The sequence below is a fragment of the Pogona vitticeps genome, chromosome 2, assembly GCF_051106095.1.
Source record: "Pogona vitticeps strain Pit_001003342236 chromosome 2, PviZW2.1, whole genome shotgun sequence".
In the NCBI taxonomy this organism is placed as follows: Eukaryota; Metazoa; Chordata; class Lepidosauria; order Squamata; family Agamidae; genus Pogona; species Pogona vitticeps.
The window spans coordinates 101,057,003-101,069,212 of NC_135784.1; the positions used below are offsets into that span (position 1 = coordinate 101,057,003).

The 12,210-nt window shown below is 44.1% G+C and overlaps 1 protein-coding gene across 1 annotated transcript in view; it reads right to left on the reverse strand.

The window, feature by feature from the left end:
• Nucleotides 1-12,210, reverse strand: part of CATSPER3 (cation channel sperm associated 3) — a 43,835-nt gene that overhangs the window by 11,857 nt on the left and 19,768 nt on the right. Inside the window, exons 4-7 of the mRNA XM_020794461.3 lie at nt 11,307-11,489; nt 9,837-9,977; nt 2,824-2,943; nt 1,048-1,205 (exon numbers count right to left, since the gene is read on the reverse strand). Of these exons, the coding sequence (XP_020650120.3) occupies nt 1,048-1,205; nt 2,824-2,943; nt 9,837-9,977; nt 11,307-11,489 (602 nt within the window). The remainder of the gene's footprint in view (nt 1-1,047; nt 1,206-2,823; nt 2,944-9,836; nt 9,978-11,306; nt 11,490-12,210) is intronic.

Consider the following 12,210-nt stretch of genomic DNA (forward strand, 5'->3'; position numbering starts at 1 on the left):
TTTAGAAGTCAATGCTTATGTTTCTTATTGCATGCCAAGTCACCTGAGTGGTGTGCCATGAGAAATACAAGGCTCAACTTCTCAGTAGTGGCAATTTGCTAGAGCAGTGTACACTGTTTGTTTTATGCTATTGTGAATAAGTAATAGGATTCTGCCCATTATGTTCTTTACTACATTTTAAGTAGGATGTTTTTAACCATTTTGTGGGAGGGGGTATTAAACTGGACTCTCTTCTGCTCCTTCCCACCTTTGGCTGTTATCTCTCTAACCTGAATTGAGCCTGTTTTGCTTCAGACACAGAAAAAGCACTTGGTACAGCCATCACAGGACAAGACAGAACACTTCAGAATACACAGGGAGAGGGGTCGCCCAGACCTATTTTCCACGTTTATAGTTCATTTGCAACTGGAGATTAGGCAGAAGACTCTACTGGAACCCTTTTTCTTGAGGTCCTGTTTTTCACACACACCCAAAAAAGGTTTTTGACTTGGGAAAGCATTAAAGTCTACTATCTACCATCCCAGAGGCTGGAAACATTTCTTTCCCCATGGTTGGGGAGTTTGGGAATTGCAGCCCAAAAACAGAATTGTTTCATGCTGTCCAGTTGGCTTCAACGTAGGGCAAACCTGGGCAAAGTGCAGCCCTCCAGATGTTCCTGAACTGCAAATCCCAACATTCCTCACTGTGTGGGCTAGGCCCAACTCTCCTCACAGTACTGGCTGTGTGGGCTAGGCTCAAATCTCCTTACTATTGGCTGTGTGGGCTAGGAATTATGGGAGTTGCAGTTCAGCAACATCTGGAGGGCTGCTTTTTACCCACCCCTGACTTAGGGTGACCTTTCCCAAGGTTTTGTAGGTATAGGGTACTGAGAAGTGATTTTCCAGTCCCTTGTTCTGGGGGTGCCCTGGGGTTGCGCAGCTGCCTAATGCTATACTGGCTAGCTCTTCTTCTGGGAGGCATAATGGAACCTGAACCCCTGACCTCTGGCTCCACAGCAATGTGTCCAGTTTACTGGACTATCCAGCTAGCTCAACAAGAGTCACGCACTTATAAATTGTAGCATCCTGACGATCCAGGGATAGCAAATAGAGATCGATAAATGGTATGCTGGCACAAAATTCTTCCAAGATCACAGGATCTGAGTGAAGCAAGGTTTTTTTAAATTCTTCCACCATTTCATCAAAGGTTTGATATTCAGTTGATTTCTGTTGTGAAAAGATAGTAAGTGTGAATACAAGCACTCCGACACTTAAATCCAGACCATGCTCAGCACTTTCCAGAAATCATACATAACATGCACTGGTAAGAGATTATTCTTGAAGTTATTATACTCACAGAAGCCACAGGCAGATTATGATTTGCTTATGTTATTCAAAACGTTTCTGAGATTTAAATAGAGTACCATACGGGAAGCGCCTTCAAAACTGTATCAGATTTGTCCCGTTTCCACCACTCCAGAATGTGTTAGAGAATGGCCATAGAGAACTAAGAAGTGATCATTACCATGTTTTTTAAGTAGTGTCAATATATGGGTTTCACAGTAAACCCACAAAACTAAGGAAGCAGTAGTGCAAACAAAGGAGGCACCTGTCCTGAGTACCACAGAAGAACTGGAGACCCTTGAAACTAAGAGGCTTGACGACCCACAAAGTGATACCAACATTGGTGGGCTGTGAGACAACACATCCATTTCCAAGAGCTCCACAGTCCCTATAGATCAGTGGTTCCCAAACTTAGGTCCCAGATTTTCTTAGAATGCAATGTCCAGAAACCCTGGCCAGCACAGTTGGTGGTGAAGGCTTCTGAGGATCCAAGGTTGGGAATTATGGCTATAGGTAATGCACCAGTGCCAGCAGTATACCTAGCATGAATTGTTTGAGGGACAGAGGATTGTTAAACTCCATGCCAAAGGTCTGTTGCTTTCAAGCAAGGGTAGGAAGCTTTCTTAGATCTGAGGACCAGTGTTCCCTTCTCTGGAGCTGTCTTGGGCCACACCCTTTCAAAAAATGTGAGACTTTTCCTAATTTGGAAGTGACCAAAAGTCCACTTCTGGGGGGGGTGTTGGGGGGAACCCCCCCCCCCTCTGGCTTAAGAAAAGTCTTTATACTACAGTGTACACCCTGCACAATTCCTAGAGGCTTCTATGTGAGCCACCACTATTTTTTGGTGGCTCACATTTTCCTTCAGGGGGACAGTAAATCCTTGAAGATGCCAGCACCCCAAAAAAACAGGGAAGGGGCCATATGCACTGGATGCATGAGGGCCCTTCCTCCACATTTGAACCAGAGGCCACATGGCCCCTAGCTCCTTTTTAAGGTTTTTTATTTTCTAGAAAGAGGTGGAGACCTTGAGATACAGCCCGGTTCACTCACCAGGCTCCGTGTGGTGTGTGCATCCATCATTGGTAACATGGAGCCATTCACAGAAGTTGCCCTGCTGGCACTCCCCCACCTCTCTGCACAGCCAACCACTCAGCAGTGATTGGGGAGACTCTTCTTCCTGCCTCCTCACCAGAATGGTCAGTGGTGCAGAGAGGCAGGGAAGCGTTGGCCGGGCTACTTCTGCGATTGGCACGATGTTACCAATGATGCACGCATGCGCCACACAAAGTGATGAGTGGACAGGGCTGGTTCTGGGGGAAGGGAATGGACCTCCATGGTACCTGTGGTGCTGAGTTTCCATCTAATCCATAGTATTATTTATTTATTTATTTATTTATTTTGGACTTATTATGAAGAGTGAAGGTTAATTGATATACTGTATAGCTATTTACAACAACAAAACCTGTGCCCTTCAGAAAACAGCATAAAGTACAGCGCTAACTTGCTGACTGAGCAGTTCATTCACTTCTTCCTGTTGCCTTCGTAGAATACCTTGCTTCTTGGCAATCAGAATTGCATGCCTCTCTGCTTTCAGCTTCTGCTCATACCGATCAGTTGAACTCTAGGCACACCAAATGAAATGATGTGGGATTATCTCAAAACAACAGTCCTACTTTATAGGCAAAATTCCTTAACCAAGTAGCTATCAAGAGTGTGTAGTCCTATCTCAAATTTTCTTTCTTTGCACACAAAGGCTGAAATCCAGTAGTAAGTTGCAACTAGAGTAGACCCGTGGAATCAATGCAATTTACAGAGGAGTTGGCTCACCAAATCCCCATTGATTTAATAGAACTTATCCAGTTGCAATTTAAAGCCTAATCCCACTGACAATAAAAACTGGCTTTAACTTGGGGATTCCTGGGCAGGGGGAAAGTTATATTTTGCCATACACACGAGGTAGGTTCACACGCACATTGGGATCAAGTTACTGTAATTACAGTGGCAGGAGGGTTTTCTGCTCTTCCACCAGAGGTCCGTTTATTTTGAAGCAGATGTGGAATCAATTCATTGAAGTCAATTCCACATCTGAATGCCTCTCTACTACAGGATTTCATTCAGAGAAAGTAAAATGTGAAAAGGGCTGTTCTATTTTCCCTTGAACATGGGATTGACTTTGCAATCTATTCGGGGGGGGGGGTTGTAGGATCAGTGAAATTCCCCCATTTAGAAATGGATCTTAGTAAACTGCGTATCATGAGATACAAAGGAGAGAAATAAATGCAGCAGATCACATACTGCTGCCCATATTTAGTTAGGCATCCTTCAGTCTCGAAAGACTATGGTATCGTGCTCTGTATGGAGGACTTGGAGCAGCGTCTAGTGTGGCTGAGGAGGCCGATTCGAGAGTGACAGTCTCTTCCACACTGATGACAAATCCAATTTGTCCCCTGTCCAGCTCCCTGGTTTTGCTGCTTTTGTGACTTCATCTTTGCCTCAGCCTGCTGGGCAAGGGTCTCTTCAAATTGGGAGAGGCCGTGATGCAATGCCTGCCTCCAGGCTAAACGCTCAGATGTCAGGGTTTCCCATCTGTTGAGGTCCATTCCTAAGGCCTTCAGATCTCGCTTGCAGATATCCTTGTATCGCAGCTGTGGTCTCCCTCTGGGGCGGTTTCCCTGCACTAATTCTCCATAGAGGAGATCCTTTGGAATCCGACCATCAGCCATTCTCACGACGTGCCCAAGCCAACGTAGACGTCGCTGTTTCAGTAATGTGCTCATGCTGAAAATTCCAGCTCGTTCTAGGACTACTCTGTTTGGAACTTTGTCCTGCCAGGTGATACCAAAAATCCGTTGGAGACAACGCATATGGAAGGTGTTTAGCTTCCTCTCCTGCCGTGCACAAATGGTCCAGGACTCACTACAGTACAGGAGTGTGCTTAGGACACAGGCTCTATAGACCTGGATCTTCGTATGTGTCGTCAGCTTCTTATTGAGCCATACTCTCTTTGTGAGTCTAGAGAACATGGTAGCTGCTTTGCCAATGCGTTTGTCCAGCTCAACATCCAGAGACAGGGTGTCAGAGATGGTTGAGCCAAGGTACACAAAGTCATGAACAACCTCCAATTCTTGTGTGGAGATGGTAATAGAAGGAGGTGAGTCCACACCCTGGCCCATGACTTGTGTTTTCTTCAGGCTGATTGTTAGTCCAAAGTCTTGGCAGGCCTTGCTGAATCGATTTATGAGTTGTTGGAGGTCTTCAGCAGAGTGGGCAACAATGGCTGCATCATCTGCGAAGAGGAAGTCCCGCATGCATTTCAGTTGGACTTTGGTCTTCGCTCTCAATCTAGAGAGATTAAAGAGCTTTCCGTCTGATCTAGTCCGGAGATAGACACCCTCGGTTGCAGTTCCAAAGGCATGCTTCAGCATGACAGCAAAAAAGATCCCAAAAAGTGTTGGTGCAAGAACACAGCCCTGTTTCACTCCTCTTCGGATGTCAAAGGGGTCTGATGCTGAGCCGTCAAAAACTACAGTGCCTTTCATTCCCTCATGGAAGGATCTGATGATGTTAAGGAGACGGGGTGGACATCCAATCTTGGGAAGTATTTTAAAAAGGCCATCCCTGCTAACCAAGTCAAATGCTTTTGTAAGGTCTATGAAGGCCACTAAGAGTGGCTGTTGTTGTTCCCTGCATTTCTCCTGCAGCTGTCGGAGGGAGAATACCATGTCAGTGGTGGATCTATTAGCTCGGAATCCACACTGTGATTCTGGATAGACTCTGTCTGCAAGAACCTGGAGCCTCTTCAGCACAACACGGGCAAGCAGCTTCCCTACAACTCTAAGAAGAGAGATGCCACGGTAGTTATTGCAGTCACCCCTGTCGCCTTTGTTCTTGTACAATGTGACGATGTTTGCATCCTTCATGTCCTGTGGGACTCCACCTTCCCTCCAGCAGAGACAAAAGACTTCATACAGTTCAGTGGTGATGATCTCCTTACAGCACTTCAGCACTTCAGCAGGGATGTTATCCTTTCCAGGTGCCTTGCCGGAGGCGAGGGAATCCAAGGCCGCTTTTATTTCTGCTAAGGTTGGTTCACTGTCCAGCTCTTCCAAGACAGGCAGGCACTCAATGTTATTTAATGCTTCTTCGGTTACTACATTCTCTCTGGAATATAGCTCGGAGTAGTGCTGTACCCAGCGTTCCATCTGCTGTGCTCGGTCCTGGATGGGCACACCTGTAGCAGACTTCAAGGGAGCAGATTTCTTCTGCATTGGACCTAAGGCCTGCTTGATACCATCATACATTCCTTTGATGTTACCTGTGTCCGCTGCTATCTGTATCTGGGAGCAGAGCTGGAGCCAATAATCATTGGAGCATCTCCTGGCAGCCTGTTGGACTTGGCTACGAGCAGCTCGAAGAGCTTGCAAGTTGTACTCGCTAGGACAGGTTTTGTATGCTGCTAGAGCTCTTCTCTTATCCTCGATGGCTGGCATTAGCTCCTCTGAATGGGCTTCGAACCAGTCAGCCATCTTTTTGGTCTTCTTGCCAAAGGTGGACAAGGCGGTGTTATAGACAGTGTTCTTGAAGTGTTCCCATCGTTCAGGTGCATTTGCATTAGCCGGACCTGGAAGGGCTTCCTCAAGTGCTTGGGCAAATTCCTTCACTTTTCTTTGATCACAAGTCTTGCTGATGTCAATATGTGGTCTTCCTTCCTTTTTCGTGTGATATACTCTCTTTGTTCGTAGTTTTACTCTACTACACACCAGGGAGTGATCAGTATCACAATCAGCACTCTGGTAACTGCGTGTGATCGTGATACTAGGGAGGCTAGAACGTCTAGTGAGGATCAGATCAAGCTGATGCCAATGCTTGGATCTTGGATGTCTCCAGGAAACTCTGTGTTGCAGCTTCGTATTAAAGAATGTGTTGCTGACACAGAGACCATAATAACAGCAAAACTCCAGCAAGCGTTGGCCATTTTCATTCATCTTTCCAATGCCAAAACGGCCTAGACAAGTGGGCCAAGAATTATGATCAGCACCAACTCTAGCGTTAAAGTCTCCAAGAATGAACAGTGCCTCTCTTTCAGGGACTTTTTGGATAGTAGCTGCCAGATCGTCATAGAATTTGTCTTTCACTTCTGGAGTGGATGACAGTGTTGGTGCATATGCACTAATGAGGGTTACTGGTCCTGCTGATGAGTGGAGCTGCAGAGGCAGGATTCTTTCACTCCCCACAGTAGGTGGAACAATGCATCTCAGGAGAGTATTTCTGACTGCAAAGCCAACACCATATTCCCTGGTCTCATTCGATGGTTTTCCCTGCCAGAAAAATGAGAAGTTTTTTTCTTTGACAGATCCCGAGTCTGGCAATCTTGTCTCTTGCAGGGCAACAATGTCCATCTGTAGTCTACTTAATTCCATGTCAATGACAGCTGTCTTGCGCATATCGTCTATTTCTTGGAGGTCGTCAGGAAAGCCATAGTCAGGAAAGCCAGGGGTCATTGTCCGTACATTCCAGGTGCCCAGCTTAAGGGCAGAAGTTTTCTTGTGATTGTTGCATGGTGCACGGTTATCGATCTGCTTGTCGGGTGTGACCCTAAACCCCACGCACCCCGTGAAGTTAACAGACCGTGGCGAGGTAGCACCTTACTGGCTGGGGGCTGCCCAGCTTAAGGCAGGCGGTATCTACCTAGTGAGGTGCAATGACCTCTCCCACCGTCAGAAGTAGCCCCTGGCGTCCTGCTCTACGCCAATTGAGCAGAGACTTATAACCGGTAACTGCTACTTCCCGTGTTGTTTCGACGCTGTATGCGAAGCTGGAGTGTCCTCTCCAGAGCACGAAGCCTGGGTAAAATAATATGGAGGACAGGCTGTTACCCAAGCAGCAAATCCCCCCCCTCCACGTCGCTGAAGTAGTCCAGTGGAAAGGCAAGAGCCAGTACAACTGGTTCCAGTGACGTCGCAGGAGTTGGCAGAATGACACAAACTGCCTCCGGGACTCCAGCTCCGGATTTTGCCTCGAGGTTCTCTCCTGAAGCCCTTTCCATAAGTGGATATAGCCACAAGGCAGTGGAGGTTTAAATTCGGAGTTTTCCTTCTCCTAGATGGGCTGCCTTCCAGGGCTGACGAGCCCCACCTACCCAGCCTCCTCTCTAATAGTGCGGAAGTATGCAATGTTAGTTGGGTTTCCTATTTATCAAACTGGGGTAAAAATAGGATTTGAAAATTTCATACACCATTAGACATGCTCTCCTGCTCATCCTCCTTCAAAGCTGAAACTCTACCTTCTCACAGGTCATGCATATCTACCATGTTAAGATCGGAGACAGGATCGTAGATAGAATTAGAGTATTTGAAGAATTTCGCGCTGCCCATATACTCATTCTTGTTTCCATGACTTGAGGTGATATGAATAGTGAAGCAAGTGAGCAGGACCTTGGAAGGATCTTTAAACCACCAAGATTCTTACTGTGCTAATTTCCCAGAATGTAGTCAATTTAGAAGTAAATAGAAAATATCACAAAAACCAATAGTATTAGTCTATCAATAAACTCACTTCAGCCAATCCTACCACCAGATAATCATTGCACCAAATATAAAGAAGTGAAAACAAAGACATAGCCTCTCACACAAATCCAGTCAATACATTATATTAGGAGGTTGTGCCAAAGACGGTTACAAGAGTCTGGTGGAAAATGTGTCTCATGGTTGTTATTAATATTATCAATAAAATGAAACCACATATTGAAAAAATCATTCTGAGTGTGTGGTTGTTTAACTGATCTAATCTGATAAGTTAATTTTTCCATTAAGGCCATATGCCAAATTCTATTTCTCCATGTGTGTAAGATAAAATTACAATTTCTTTTCCAATTGGCAGCACACTCCATTCATCCTGCCAAACAGATAATCAATTGTTTGTAAACTAGTAGTTCACTGTCTCCAGGAACGGACAAAGACAAGCCAAGTTTAGTGATTTTTTTTTTAAAAAAAGTTTATTATTTATTTTGTCCTGAACATAATTCTGTTCCTGTAATGACTATAGACTAGATCATCTGGGCTGAAAGGAGCACCCACCACAGGTGACAATAAGAGCCACTATTCCCACAGTTTCTCCAAACACGTGAATTCATTTCTCAATTAATAGATTATTAGATAAAGCGCTACTTTCAATCAAGATCCACCGCAAGGTATATAAAATCTTTTTACATGTTTAAAAATATACAAAATAAATTAAAATGCAGTCAGATAAAAGTTAATAGCACATAAATAAAAAGTATTTACTATAAAACATTTAAGAGGTCAGCAGGCATTAGAAGCCTAGGAAACAAACTTTTCTGCCAGTCACTTTCAAGGTATTAAGGTGGGTGTCAGGCAAGCATTTCTGGGGAGAACACTGCAGCCTTTGGGCTCCGCTAGAGACAGGTACTTAGCAATCTTTGGGCCAATTCATTTCTGGCTATGCCTTTCACATTTCATTCGTTACTGCCTCTTTCCCTCAAAATTCTGTCCCATTCTTTTTTATTATTATTAGTTTCATTTCAAGGGATGGAGACCAGGCTTGCCTTTTGATGCTTTTAACTTTGGAGGCTTCCTTTCAAGTGGCACGAAATGTCTAGTGGTGATAGTGCTTCCACACAAGGCAGTGCCCACCCACTTCCCACAGGAATTTTTCTGGGCTAGATGACAAATCTGAAATGTGAAGGAAAGGCACTCAACAAAGAAAGGCTGCCCAGGTGAGTCCCAAAAGCACCCGTTTCACTGAAAGCAAACTAGTCAAGCTAAGAGACAAGAAATGAGAAAAGAAATGGAAGTATGAGGGGTAGGAACATAAACGCATTCACTTGAATCCAGTTTTTGGCTCCAACCCAGCACCCATTCCACACATAAAAACACAGAAACACACAAAGCACCTCCTCGTTCTCTAGAGACAACCTTGCTGCATTTCCTGGTTTTAAGCAGGAATGAGGATTCAAGTCGTGGGACTCACTGTCATGTCATACCGGTGACTCAACTCAGACTTGACTCAGTTGTTCGTTTGTTTTTTTCAATGACTCTGACTTGACTGTGTGAAATAAGACTGCAGGGGGAGCTTATTTTTAAAAGGGACTCAGACTTTGGCGCCAAAGACTGGCCAACATCCCTGGATCTAAGTGCCATTCCCGGCTGCCTTCTCTAGCTCCTCCTGACTTTTCTGAAGCATCCCAGTCTCCTAGCCCCCACCCCATCTCAATAGCTCTCCCATCTTGTGCTAGCTATCCATGTCTATGTCTCAGCTGAGGCACCTGAAATACAGGGAATGGGGCATTTACTCAGAAAGAACCGGTATTGGCTTCAGCAAACAAGAAGTATCAAGACACCATTTTCTCTAACTCTGCAACAGCAGAATTTCAGTCACCAGTCACACATTCCGATGCATGCTTTCCCCTCTTCTTCTTTACTAAATGACAGTTGCCAAATAAATAGTCTTGAAAAGAGAGAAAAATTTCTCTGTGTTTCTAAAAAGACAACTTACCTGAATGTCCATAATGACAACTCCAATAAACATGTTGAAAAACACAAAAAATCCTAAGAGAATAAACACAATTGTGAACGTTCGGCTTGTAACAAATTTTTTGTTGTCCAGGTCATCCTGCAGGTCTGTCCAGCCATCAACCTGAAAATTCAGTAGATCCGTCATAAGACTCTATGGAAACATTTGTCATGAATTATATAGGTTAAGCCCATAATGCAATAAGGTCCCATCCCTCAGCAATAGATCCATGTATTCCTACTGATGCATACAAATTGAAATCATTACCTTGTTTTGTATTAATTTTAAAAATAATTACTCTCTCTTTAAATCTTGCCTATATTGCTAATTCCATTTTGCCCATGTTTGTTTTATCTGTCTACTTCTGCTCCTCACTGTTTCCAGAGGTAACTTTAGAGAGGATAAGGCTAATCAATGGCTATTAGGCAGAAATCAAGTGGTCTCCTCCAGGATCAGAGGAAGCCTACCTCTGAATGTCAGTCAGAGGGGGAATGACAGTGAGCAAGGGACATTGCCCAGGTGATATCTAGGTGGGCTTCCCTAGGTGGGGTCTGGCTGACCACTGCCAGGATACTGGACCACAGAGGCTCTTCTTTTTTCTTAGGGTTGTTCCTGCCAAAGCTTAGAAAATTGCTCTTTAAGAGGAATCAGTGGCAATGATAGTTTCAAGATAGTGACAAAGATAGTAACAAAAAATAGAGTAAATCTGGTTTCCTGTTTCTCAAAAGTAACTAAACAGAGTTTAAAAAATAAAAACCAAAGTACTGTAGGTCACCAGTCTGTGGCACAAAACCCACTCTTTTCCCATTTCTCTCATCATTGCCTCAAAATTTACTTCAGAGCACAAGGCTGTATGTAGCAAAGGGACCAGCAAGAGCCAGCAACTGAGTGCTGTGATAGTCTTCCTTCACTGTTGAAGGATGATACATCCCCCAAACTAGAAAAGTAGCTTTAAATGTTAATGTTATGTCATCAAAGGATGACATTATCCCTTATTAAGATGCAACAACCATAGTGTTATATAGCTATATTTTACAGCCCATCTAGCTACAGGGCCACTTCAAATCCCCACTGTGCCTCCTTGAGAGGCTGGACTCAATGATCCATAGGGTCCCTAGCAAAGATATACCCACACTTTTCAGTGATACAATGTGGTCTTTGTGTGCTTTTCCCCAGAGGTCAAATTGGATGAAACACCCAGACAAAGCCGTGGCTCTGATCTAAATAAAACAACCTTGCAACTACATTTCCCATCTCAAAACAAGCAGGGTCATGGATCTCCTGGCATCTTAATCTAGAGTGACCCAAAAGAGTGTCTCTCCAAGTTAGCGTCAGTGATCCATAGAACCAACATGGAGAAAGCTGTCCTTTACTTACACATCTTTCCTCCTCACCCAGATCGGGAGTATAAGCACAAAGCTGACTGCAATTTGAAATGCTTATGAAAATTACCGTTACTAAGCTGAAGAGAGTGAAAAAGGCAGCGGCTAAGGTGCCCCAGTTCTGGTGGTCTCCATGCTCAGGGTCTCCATATAGACCATGACCCAAAATTGCAAAGATCAGCATTAACAGGAACAATAAAACAAGGACATAAATCACATTTTTTGCTGTCTGGGCCAGGGCTGCCATCAGAATCTAGAGAAGGGAAAGGAAGCAGAGAAAAGATAAAATAAAGCAAGTGAATACCAAATGATGTGACTTCATGCAAAGAAAAAAGTTTTCTTAAATGAAAACAATGGAGTAAGAAGTCGAGTCAGAGATGTGCTTTGCCATCCCATGTAGAGATGTCTCAGAAGGTAGCCATCAAAGAGAGAGAACTGGCATGCCTGAGATCCACTACAGGTGGACATTATAGCTTTAGGAACCAACAAGATATATGCACAGCATCCATTTTGCATGACTTCAAATTGTATGAAAAGGATTCTTTACCCAGCCTTTTCCCACTCCCAATTGTGTTTATATTCAAATATAAGTAAATTACCTTTATTCAATAGGTTAAAGGTGCAATATTCACAGACAACATCATTTGGAAATAATGGCATGCAAGTTTGTACTGTCCACAAAAGTGGATTCCTAAATGCAAAACATAATATATTTGTTACCTTTATATCCCCTATTTCCTTGAACGGGCTCAAGGTGTGCATGGTTGGTGCGCATGGTTCTCCTCCCCACCTCTATTTACTACTTTATCGTTATAAGAATTCCATGAGCCAAATCAGATGTGGCTAGGGGGACAGACTGGTCTAAGAACAACGCGTAACTTCTATAAGGAATTCTAGATATAGCTCTGTGTTGGGTTGCCCTAAGGTTATCTATTCTTCAGGTAGATACTCTTAGGGTGACTTAGGTTGTCTAG